The sequence below is a fragment of the Lacerta agilis genome, chromosome 14, assembly GCF_009819535.1.
Source record: "Lacerta agilis isolate rLacAgi1 chromosome 14, rLacAgi1.pri, whole genome shotgun sequence".
Classification (NCBI taxonomy): Eukaryota; Metazoa; Chordata; class Lepidosauria; order Squamata; family Lacertidae; genus Lacerta; species Lacerta agilis.
The window spans coordinates 40,778,246-40,790,859 of NC_046325.1; the positions used below are offsets into that span (position 1 = coordinate 40,778,246).

The window sequence follows — 12,614 nt, forward strand, 5'->3', positions numbered from 1 at the left end:
TAGTTTCCACATACCCACCATTTGGGTGGGCACATCAGGGTATTGCTCACCAGCAGTGCCAGGGAGAGGCACCTCTATCTCACCAAACCTTCTCCAACATACATAGCCGTCAACCCTCCCTGCTGTTTCCCAATTCTATAATAAGGGAATTTCCCGCAAAAAAAGGGAAAGGTTGACAGCTATGAACATAGTGGTTCAAGGGCTTGGATAGCTCTGTAAATATGATTAGGATAGCAGGCAAAAGGGGAGAAAACACTGTTACCAAGCTAGCATTTCTCTTTTTCACTTCCTTCGCTCTCTTCAGTCTGTCCCTGTAGCCTTTACAATCAATGACATGTTTTTCTTTCCATGAAACTGAAGCAGAAGCATCTTCTAAAGCTTTCTTAGGCAAACACAGATCATCTGAAACTGAGAAGATTAAGATAATCAAGCAGCAAACCCTTCATCTCAAAAACCTGGGACATGAAGTCAACCTCTTAATAAGAGTCGAGCTTTGTAGCACAAAGCAAGCCAAGCTGCACATAAGACAGAACATTGTGGTTCAGGAATTCTGCTGCCTTTGGACTTGGATTTGGGGAAGGGGGGCAATTCCATTGGGGGCAAGCAATAAGTAACAACATTTGCAGAATGCAAGCTTCATTTACCACAATTTTATATAGAATTTTAAAAGACTCCTATTTCTAAAACATTGCAAGACCAAAATGCTTCCTCACTCCTAGTTATCATACAGTTGTCCAAATAGGAAGGTACTAAATCATCTCTGGAAGGCACCCTGGCTCAAACTTTGCTCTACTTCAAGAGGAAGGGCTCCAAGGTTGTAGACTAATGTCTTCTTCTCCCACGACAGGCAGCGACCATTTCACATGGGGGTTCCATTCCCAGCCCCTGTACATGTCAGCGGAGTGCATATAAGGACACTCTGCCCCCATTCTACCTTCTTCCAGGTCCACAAGCACTCACGTGTCAGCAACTGTGTGTCAATTGGACACACCTAAAATGGTCGCATCCTGTATTCAATCTGGTTCTATGAAGCCAAGGTAAGGAAGATGCATTTCAAAGGGTACTGTTTGACACCTTAGAGCAGGGAGTGGCCCTCTAAATGTTGTTGGGACTATAACTCCCATCATCCCTGACCATTTGCCTTGCTGGCAGGGCTGATGGGAGTTCAAGTAGAGTGAGTTTTCCCACCTGTCTTAGAGGCTGAGATAGGATGCCAGAAGATGAACTGGTATAAACCAAATCATTTAGAACTTTATAAGGCAAAACTATCATCTTGGGATCTGTTTAAGGATGCAGAAAATCAGTTGTGCAGTTCTGCATCACAAGAAGACAACTGGGGTAGGAGTAGAATTCTAACTGACCCAGCTTGCCCTCCCCCAGCCTAGCAAGTTCATGGAGATACATAATACCTACACTTGAGCCCTGTATCATGTTCAAAAGCACGGATGGCTTCCAGCACCACTTTGATTACTTGCTTAAATCGGACATCTTCCCATAGACTTCTGAAAATCAAGACAACAAAGACGTGTAGTCAAGAAGATGAAATGCATGTTTTTATCTACAGTCCCCTGAGACACAGCGCTCAGGGGACTGGATCGGGGAAGTGGAATAAGTAATAAGAAAGGTTTCCAAACAGTAGATGCTTGAATTTCTAAGATGCTGCAGGCTTTTATCTAATTAAAAAATTACTCACTTTATAATAACCCAAGAGACAGTAGGTATTGCACTTGCTGTTTCATACCCATTTACTCCAAGAGTCCTTTGGTGTGAAAACAGCAAGCCATAATAAAAACAGCAGGGCTCTGATCAAAATTTAGGTAGAGATGCAGAACTGTTTTCAGCCCAACAGGCACATGTAGCCGGTGGGTGGAGCCAATGCAAAAATGGAGAGGGACACCCTATCTATCCACACTCCCCACCACCACCACCTAACAAGACTCATTCACCAAGGCATTTATACACTCACAACGGCAGTAATTAGATTTGAAAAATGTACAGGAGCGGTTTTCGAGCTTAATTGCCATGGGGTGGGGAGATAACCATAGCCATGCCTCTCTTCAGGCATTAAAAGTTCTTCCACAGGTGTGTTCTCGTTGCAGAAGGCTCTAGTTATCTGCCTGTTGTTGAAACTGTTATCCTGGGTCTGCACTGCAGTGTGCTTAGTTGCATAGTTGCTTCATCCTGTTCTAATTAAATTTTGTCATGAGGAATTTACCTTTTGGTGACTTTGGCATTGCAAAGTGGACACCGTACCACACCCTTCTTCTGTTTAAGGAGCTTAAACATGCAGAAACTAGAAAAGAAAAAGGAAGTCTAGGTGTGAATAGTCTTTATCTGAAGTGTGGGGCGCCCTACTAAGCCCTTGTTGGCTTGACCACCATGTACATACACCTCTGTCAAGCTCAGTTACCACCACTGCTTTCTTTTGCCAATTTGAGCCAAAACAAACTGCTTACTCACAACAGTTTCAGAGGCATGTGATCCTCCATCCTCTGCCTCAACTGGACCCCAAGGAAGGAAAATAATCAATATACCAGCTCTCCATGCTTACCAGTGCAGTAAAATGTTGCCTCCTTTACGTAATTTCTTAGCTTTTGCTTATCTCAAGTCCTTCCCTCAGGAAGTAGAAATGATTCTATGACTTTTTGCTTCATCCTTTTTAAAAAATTATTACTATTCAAAGTTTGTGCAGCAATTTACAGGCACAACATAAACATAACAAGGACTCAAAAAGTCACAGTGCATTACAGGTAGTAATGAATCGGAAATAACAATAAGAATTTTTCCAGTATGGTAGCTGAGATTAAGATTTAATAAGCTTACAAATCAATACGATTGTTACAAAATGTTTTTTGGAGAGGAAGTGATTTGTATAGGGTGGGGAGAGGAGGAATGATTATTGTATTATTGGGAGAGATCAAAGTACCACACAGAGTGAAAGGAATCTGGCTTGACTCAACTTTTAGATAAGCTTGTTTAATGAGTTAACCTTTCTAGCAGGAAAGTATATTGCCAATTACCTTTTTCCCATGTAAGCAACATGGTTCTAGTAATTTCCATACAACTATTTCTTGAAACTTCTACATGCAGAATCGGAAGAAAGGGCTTACCTACAGAAGATGTGGGCACAGTTTGTTGAGACTGGCTCCTTCATTACCTCCAGGCTAGGAAAAAATATATAAAGAATCAAAACTAGAAAACAAATGCAATTCTCTTTATGTCCTCAAATAATAAAAGGGCCAATAGGCAAATTTTATAGAATAATAGCAGGTTTCAAAGATACCGGTAAATCTGGCACATTTATAAGAAAATGAGGGAGAGATGATAGGCCACCAACCAGAAAGAGATGAATAGAGATGACTATGGACTTAAATGCCACCTAAACTAATATCAGTGGATTCTAAAGAAATTGTAATATCCAATATCAATGTTACCTGGCACTACACACACACACAAACATATACACACAAACATACATACACACACACAAAATTCAAACTGTATGTAACAACTCACAATAATTGCTGGAGATGCAAAGCCTCAAAATCAGATTTTATGTAGATGCTTTGGGAATGACCAAAAATAGTCATTTTGGGATATAATTCACATTGCAATCAATAAAATTACAGGATACTCATTATTATATGACCCTAAATCTCTGATTTCAACTTATCTATAGGGCCAAGAAACAGGGCTGAATTTGTTGGCAGCCATTTTGTTGCAAAAAATGGAGTAAAAGCAACTCTTCATCAATAGCAGACTGATTCAAGTATAACTATGATTAAAATGAAGTGTTTTAGATGAGTTTATAATGAACAACCAAACAAGGTTTTAGAACAATGGTCATTTCTAATGTTTTAGAATAATAGGCATCAAAATAACATACAAACCAAAAAACACTTTTTCTTTATTGTAATTGTATACTTCTAGGCAAGCCAAACATGTAAAATTACTGTATTAATATTTTATTTTAAAAAATAAAATGTAAAGCCATAGTTTATTTTTGCATTTGATTAAGCAGAGTAAAACTATAAATGAAGCACCCAAACTACCCATTTCAAATATGGCATCCTCAATGCAATGTCTATATAGGAACCGACTGCTGTATCATATTAACATGGAATCGGTTCTCTGCAAACACAAAAGAAGAATCTTGCAGCACCTTAAAACATAACAGATGCACGAATTGTATCCTCAGTTGACAGAGCTGTCCTTGCATAGAGACAGCCACCTAATCTCATATAGCTGCTCATTAACAGAGACATAAACCATGGGATTGTATCCAACTAAGACCAACTAACTTCAATGGTTGTACTCCGAGTACAACTATCATCTGATACAACCCTGGTACTGTATTAGGCCCTGCAACAAATCTAGATGCCAATTCTGTCCCCATATTTACTCAGGCAACGGTCTACTAGCAGAAGCTCATAAATTCAAAAACTAAACAACACAAAACGATCTTGAAACATGCCATTACCTGCCAACAATACATTCCTGTTGTCTACATAGGGCAAATAGTCTCCATACCAAAGAACATATGGATACCAATCTAAAATGATAACATTCAGAAACCAGTGGAATAACATTTCAAATCTCCTAGCACAGTGGTTCTCAATTAGTGAAGTAGTGCAGATCCATGGGCATAGCCAGCGTTATGTATTGGTTTAATATGCATACATGAGTTTCACTGCTAGTTCTGTAACTACCTTTCCTGCTCCAGAGTGATTCAAATGGGTGCGGTGACAGTTGCTATTGGTTAACTTGTTGGCACAATTTGGATCCTTACTCTGATTGGGTCCTGCCAAAATCTAAATGTATCCTTTCCCCAACTCCTGTTCCTGAGTATAAAAGGAGCTTGCCATTGCCCTCCAGTCAGTCAAGTTCCTACTGCAATAAAGGAGATTGTTCTTGTTAGACTTGACTCCTAGCATATCCTTGCTAGCATGCTGAATCACTACCCAGAGCTGATTACACGAAGAGCTAAAATCGCACCCACGACACAACAGCCAGGATTTGGGGGGGACGGAGAACCCCGGTTTGATGTGTATTTTTATGGGCTACGCCCATGTGTGGATCCCCTGTTTTCCAAAAGCCAAGCCATGAAAACCCCTACTTTTGAAAATTTTGATATCTCTATTTTATGTGAATGGTGCCATGAACCCCCTGGGTGCAGTATTAAAAATTAGCCAGGCATTAGGTGTATTTTGCGACTGGTGTAGGTCCAATTGCGACCACGTGGAGATCTCTGGATGCCAGGCTGGTGACTGGAGAAAGCAAAATGTCACTCAGAGAAGCATCTGGTATATTTTCCTTGAAGCTTGAATTTGCTTTGGTCTAGATTTGATGTTTTAATGTGTTGTAAACCACTTTGAGATTTGCTCTTTAAGTTCCTAGCACTACCTATGTGGGTTATGCTGACCCCCTAGGGTCTGCAGACCACCAATTAGGAACCACTCTCCTGGGCCACTCTGATACCTTCTTGAAAGTCAGTTCTTTAACAAAAAAAAAAAAAAGCATGAAACTTCTGAACGTCTGTCAGCAAGTTTGATTCTATCCATTTAGAACACAACTGAAGTTAAGGTTCTCTCTCCCACTACATGAGGAAATCAGGATAGCAAATTTAGATTGAGTTTTATGCCACATATTGCTATTGAAGTCACTCTGCTTATCTTGTATATAGGTTTGAGCTTTGCATAGATATGTCACAGGCCGTTATTTTTTTGCATTTCATAACCTGTTGGGCCCACTATTTCCCTCCTCCCACCTCCTATAACCATTTATGTATATACTTCTGCTGATTAAACACCTGACGAAGTGGGCTGAAGTCCACAGAAGCTCGTATCTGTTAATATTTAAAGTGCCATAAGGTTATTCTTTTAAGGGAGCTGGTAAGTGTAATGCATCTGCGGACAACCACCACCACCCCATCACAGTTGGTTCCGAATTAACTATTGCTTCAGGCTCTTAAGATAGATATTGGAAACACTGCCCATGGTGATTTTTCGCTCTCTTGAAACAACCCAGCTTTAATAATAAATATCCATTTCAGGAACCATCTGCTCTTTCAACAAAATGCTTAACACACACATCCCACACACTTCCAGGTCATACTTGCAAATTCCCAATTTGGTAGTACTGTATTTTTGGTACTGTATTGAATTAACTCCTTATGCAGTTGTCTGATAAAGGATAACAGAATGTCTTCTTGGTTTGATATAAAAATCAAGGGTATGGCTCAATTGTGACATAACAGCCCAATCATAATTTGGCCATCAGGAATGTGCTATAAAGTCATATGCCCCATCCTCCCCTTGCACACACCAATTCCCCCTTCCTTTTAATGTTTTGTGTTACCTAGCATTTACTGTGATGTAAATGCAATAACCAGAATTTGACACATTCCCTTCAAACCAGTTTTTGAATTCTGATTTGGAGATAACTCTGGTTATCAGTGACCATAGTCTGCTTGATTTGAAGATCATGGAAAACTGTGGTTATTGCAAATCAGGAAGTGAACGGGTTTACCACACCTCAGTCTGATGCTCCGTCTATGGTTTGTCCACAACATCTGAACTGAGCTTAATTGAACATCTTAGACAAGCTGTGGTGATTATCAAAATAAAATAATAATAATAATAATAATAATAATAATAATAATAATAATAATAAACTTATTATTTATACCCCGCCCATCTGGCTGGGTTTCCCCAGCCACTCTGGGCGGCTCCCAACAGAATCAAAAGCACAATAAAACATCAAACATTAAAAACCTCCCTAAACAGGGCTGCCTTCAGATGTCTTCTAAAAGTCAGGTAGTTGTTTATTTCCTTGACATCTGATGGGAGGGCATTCCACAGGGTGGGCGCCACTACTAAGGCGGCCCTCTGCCTGGTTCCCTGTAACCTCACTTCTCTCAGGGAGGGAACTGCCAGAAGGCCCTCAGAGCTGGACCTCAGTGTCCAGGCTGAATGATGGGGGTGGAGATGCTCCTTCAGGTACACTGGGCCGAGGCCGTTTAGGGCTTTAAAGGTCAGCACCAACACTTTGAATTGTGCCCAGAAACATACTGGGAGTCAATGTAGGTCTTTCAGGACCAGTGTTATATGGTCTCAGCAGCCACTCCCAGTCACCAGTCTAGCTGCTGCATTCTGGATTAGTTGTAGTTTCCGGCTCACCTTCAAAGGTAGCCCCACGTAGAGTGCACTGCAGTAGTCCAAGCGGGAGATAACTAGAGCATGCATCACTCTGGCAAGACAGTCCACAGGCACGTAGGGTCTCAACCTGCATACCAGATGGAGCTGGTAGACAGCTGCCCTGGACACAGAATTGACCTGCATCTCCATGGACAGCTGTGAGTCCAAAATGACTCCCAGGCTGCACCCCTGGTCCTTCAGGGGCACAGTTACCCCATTCAGGACCAGGGAGTCCTCCACACCCGCTGTCCCTCGTCCCCCCAAAACAGTACTTCTGACTTGTCAGGATGACAAGTATCTGCTTGGTTTTATAAAACATTCTGGACCAAAATGATCTTCATTTAAAGATCCCATAAGAATACAATACACGTAATAAAACAAGCATGAAACATATTAGGAATGGTCTGATGCTAGGACTGCATTTTCTAGTGTAACACTTATGTCCTTGATTATGGCGCCCCCAAGTGTTTGCTGCCATGACAACAAGTATTTAGCACCAGCATAGTGTTGCATGTCACCCCAATCTCCCAGCATTGTGAGATGCCAGGGTTTCCAGGCGCACACCCAGGATTTGGTTTCCTTGGAATGAGGGACGGTGAAGACTGTAGTCTCTTTGTGATATATGGTTTATTTACACACACATGTAACCTGAGCCCAAGATTGAGGGAATCACAGCATTAACACTCCAAGAGCTATTGCTTCTCCCGGTCACAACCTTGGACTCAAGTTGAAATCAAGAATGACTCTCTCTAAGTTGCTGCATGCTTCTAGCCCAGTTCTCTCACCCACCACTCTGGCAATTGTCCCTCTCATCACCAGACAGGTAAAGGAGAGGGCTCACTCATTTGTCCTCTGGTACAAAGCCACTTCCTTTGTTACACTAACAACCATGCTTAGGCCCATTCACTCACCAAGAAGCTGGTCTGGCTACTTCAACAATCAAATCCCCCATTAGATTTTAACCCTTGCTGGGTCCAGGCCCCTAGCATTTGCAAGGGACTCAAGCATCATGCAAGCTGACCCCCTCAAAGTAATAGGAAGGGGGGGAGGAAATCTCCAAAGACCCAGACACCATTCTACAATCCAAAAATAGCAAACCCAACTCTTAGCTATGAACATCACTATGAATGCATATAATATTTTACTATGGCTTTATATTCTAACTGACCAAAGCCTGCTATAGCACATCTATACTAGAATCCTAAACGATTTTCAAGCTTATTTAACTGCTGCAATTCCCAAGCAAAGAATCCTAGTAATTCTTTAAAGCAACTAGAGATCTCCAATAAAAAATTCCTAGCATCTTTATTGATTTTTACAGCAATCTTCAGAGGACTCCTATGACAATTCAGCTAGTTCAAACCAATACTGCACATGTGCCATAAGGAGACATAGGAGGTCAGAGAATGAAATAAGCCAGAGGAGGACTGTCACTGCACATTCATATAGGGTCAATTTTGAACAATGTGGCACAAATACAGCAAGCTGGCAGGAGCATTCTATGAAAAAGCACTCCACGCATACTATAAATTTTCAGATAAAAAGCTTGATTTTTTATGAAAAAGCAATAGAGATGTGCCTTCCCTGCTTCTTACTCATTTGCAACTGGCAAAAGGCTTACTGTGTTTTTTGTGTTGTTTGGATGTCATATATAAAACTAATAAAGGGTTCCAGCGTCGAGGGCCTTCTGGCGGTTCCCTCACTGCGAGAAGCCAAGTTACAGGGAACCAGGCAGAGGGCCTTCTTGGTAGTGGCACCCACCCTGTGGAACGCCCTCCCACCAGATGTCAAAAAGAACAACAACTACCAGACTTTTAGAAGACATCTGAAGGCAGCCCTGTTTAGGGAAGCTTTTAATGTTTGATGGATTACTGTATTTTAATATTTTGTTGGAAGCCACCCAGAGTGGCTGGGGAAGCCCAGGCAGATGGGTGGGGTATAAACAATAAATTTATTATTATTATTATTAATTGAGAAAAAAGAATCTGAAAGATACAGGCTCAGTTGAAACCTAACAGGAAATCATGGCATTCACATTCTCTCATCTTCCCAGTCCTCTTTCACAAGATCGAAAGCTTCTACTTTAGAACGTGTGACACCCACGTTCAAAGAACAGTAGTTCTAAGGACAGTCTTTAGATATTGTATTTTGAATCAGAAGTCAAGGGGACACTATCTTTTTTTCATACCATATTGGGCATTCCAAGTTCTTCTGCATAGCCAGCAATATGCCACGAACCTCCGCAATGCTTGGAATGGAGGAATCCATAATGTCTTCTACACCTTCAAAAATTAAAAGGCTTCATGTTAAAATAGTCTAGCATTCTAGGCCTAAACTAGTTTCAGACCTAAGATTCTATTAAATTGGTAGCCCAGACTGACTTGGAAATAAGGCCTATTGAGTACAGGGGACTTTTACACCCACAGTAAGTGTGCAGATGAACCAGTAAGAATGACCTTTATTCTGAAATCCAGTAACATTTCAGTTCAACCCAGTGACTCCTTTTTTTTAAAGTTACTCTCAGCTAAGTAGACAGACAACTGCAAGCTTACAACCCGATCATATGCATGCTTCACTCACAGCATAATTACTTGCTATGTAGATATATGGTGAACAAACGAGGATCAGCAGGATCACTGGACACTTTTTCTCACAGAAGGATTATTGTTGCTATCAATAAACCCTGAATGTTACTAATAACTTTTAACATCGTGATTAAATGAATGATAATAAACGTATAAATTTGTTCCTATCCTATATAGTAGAAACCATGTAGCATTGAAATATTCAATTTCAATAGAAGTGTGTTGCACTACAGGCTACTCTATCTTTTTCCCTTTTAACTCCCACCCCTTTCTCTTAGAAATGGATGAAGGGGAGGGGCAATGGCGTCATTTTAAGGAAGGGCTAAGGATGCACCAGGAAGGCCTGAAGAAGGCCACAAATACACCTAACCAGTTGCAGGGTGCTGGCAAAGGCATGAATGCTGGCCGGAAGAAACTATGCGCACCAGACCCCACCCTGTCTCACCTATTAGAGAAAACTGAAGCGAGAAAAACTTGGCTACCCACCATAAACAGAAGAGAAGTGAAACCCACTGATTCGGGAATATATTGCTTGCCTGTCGCCTTCATTTAGCTTTAGGCACCAGGCAAATACTTTCCTTTATAACCTTTAACTCTCCGTGGCCTTTTAGGAGTGGGTGGGATGTTTTTAATGCACTGCAAGGGGTTGCACTAGATGACCCTCGGGGGTCCCTTCTGAAACTCTACAATTCTATGATTAATGCACTGCCCCCCCCAACCCCTCAGTTTTAATGTTGGTTTGTTTTGTAAGTGGCTTTGGGTTGCCCCGGGCGAGATAAAGCGGCTAACAAAAGTTATAAATATAAATCAATTATTTATTTATTTATTTATTTATTTAATTTATATACCGCCCTATACCCGAAGGTCTCGGGGCGGTTCAAAGAACAAAATCAGAATATACAAACAAAATAGATAATCAAAATAAAAAGCAACAACCCAATAACAACCCACCCAAAAAAGAAACACATTTTAAAATAAATTAAACAGCCGCCGTTTGATGAAGCAAGTCCCTGGTTTTAATTTAGGAAAACACCGCTGTGCCCCCGACCTTCTATTAAAAACTGGGAGAAATCCCGAGTCTTCAAGACACACAACACCCGCAACTCTCCCTTCCATTTCACAAGCTTTCCCCGTCACTCGTCCGGTCTTTTAACTGCGCCCCGAAAGGAATTTCCCCCGCCGGCTACCCGGACGCTGTTAGCCTTCTCTCGCCGCCGCCGCCCCCCACCCCCATTTAAAGATACCTCAAGACAAACGCCAAACCCCGTTTCGCTCTCTTCCCTCACGCATTATGTCCCCTCAGTCAGTCGTCACGCGCGCGCTCTCTTCCCCTAACTAACCGTCTCTCTGGCCCCTTTTCGCGCCTTCTTTCAGAACCGTCCCCTAGGCAACCTGTTCGCCAACCAATCATCTCCTCGCTTCCGCATCCGTCGTGATCACGTGAACCAGAACGTCACTCTTTTCCCCACCCACCCACTCTCTCCCCCCATTGGCCGCGCGGGAAATGACAGCAGAGGGAATCGCGCTGTGTTGTTGTTGTTCAGTCGTTCAGTCGTGTCCGACTCTTCGTGACCCCATGGACCAGAGCACGCCAGGCACGCCTATCCTTCACTGCCTCTCGCAGTTTGGCCAAACTCATGTTAGTAGCTTCGAGAACACTGTCCAACCATCTCGTCCTCTGTCGTCCCATTCTCCTTGTGCCCTCCATCTTTCCCAACATTAGGGCCTTTTCCAGGGAGTCTTCCCTTCTCATGAGGTGGCCAAAGTACTGGAGCCTCAACTTCAGGATCTGTCCTTCCAGTGAGCTCTCAGGGCTGATTTCCTTGAGAATGGATAGGTTTGATCTTCTTGCAGTCCATGGGACTCTCAAGAGTCTCCTCCAGCACCATAAATCGCGCTGTATTTAACCTCAATTTCTGAGCAACGTTTAAGGGAGGCTGAGCAGCTTTAGCGGCTCAGTATTGTCTACACTGACTGGCAGCCGCTCTCCAGGGTTTCAGGCAGGGATTCTCCGCAATGCTGGTTTGAGTCGCCAGTGGGGGTTGGTTGAACCGGGGTCCGGGGAACTTCTGCTTGCGATACTCCGCTGTTGAGCTACAGGGTCTCCTTTCTTTGCATTTGTTGCGTGTTTTCCCTTAAACATTTCTGCAATAATCTTCATTTCAACTGTTTCAGAAACTGACTTGCATTTGTTGAATTTTGTTAAATTTCAATTAAAAAAAGAAATTGACTTCCCACCCCCACTTCCGCAGTGTTTTCACTGGAGTTTCCTTTTCTTTTCGTAGTTCAACTGAGGCGGGCTATACAGACAGAAACAATAAAGAACAGGCAGACAATACCAAGAAGTGGGTTATATTCCTGCATTAAAGCGGGTTGGACTAGATGACCCACAGGATCCCTTCCAACGCGACGCTTCTGTATGGGAAGCGTCTATTTCCCGCTCCAACAATGAGGGAAGGGCATCATGGGAGTTGTAGTGTCGCCTAAGGATCCAGAAGTGACAGCTTGTTCCTCTCATCCTCTTAAAATTTAATACCTAAAAGGTGGACGAAGTGTTTTAGGGGTGACCAGCCTACTTTCCCCCCACTCCTGCCACATGAAATAAGGCCTGAGTCAGAAAGAAGATAGAAATCATATTTTCCGCTTTTGGGGGGCGGGCGGGGGAGGAAAGCTTATGTACTGGTGCCCCCTCGCAGCCTCCATTCAAATCGTAGACATTAATATTAATAATAATATATTGTTTTATTATAATAATTAGCACCAATAATAATGAAATAATAATATTTGTTGTTGTTATTAGCCCCGCCTTCTTCCCCAAGGGCTCCAGGCCGCT

The 12,614-nt window shown here is 42.3% G+C and overlaps 1 protein-coding gene across 1 annotated transcript in view; it reads right to left on the reverse strand.

Annotated features, from left to right (window-relative positions):
* Positions 1-11,112, reverse strand: part of BRCA1 (BRCA1 DNA repair associated) — a 47,740-nt gene extending 36,628 nt beyond the window's left edge. The window contains exons 1-6 of the mRNA XM_033169205.1: positions 11,026-11,112; positions 9,385-9,478; positions 3,111-3,164; positions 2,216-2,293; positions 1,414-1,502; positions 263-408 (exon numbers count right to left, since the gene is read on the reverse strand). Coding sequence (XP_033025096.1) covers positions 263-408; positions 1,414-1,502; positions 2,216-2,293; positions 3,111-3,164; positions 9,385-9,464 — 447 coding nt within the window. The 5' untranslated portion in view covers positions 9,465-9,478; positions 11,026-11,112. The remainder of the gene's footprint in view (positions 1-262; positions 409-1,413; positions 1,503-2,215; positions 2,294-3,110; positions 3,165-9,384; positions 9,479-11,025) is intronic.
* Between the last annotated feature and the right edge of the window lie 1,502 nt (positions 11,113-12,614).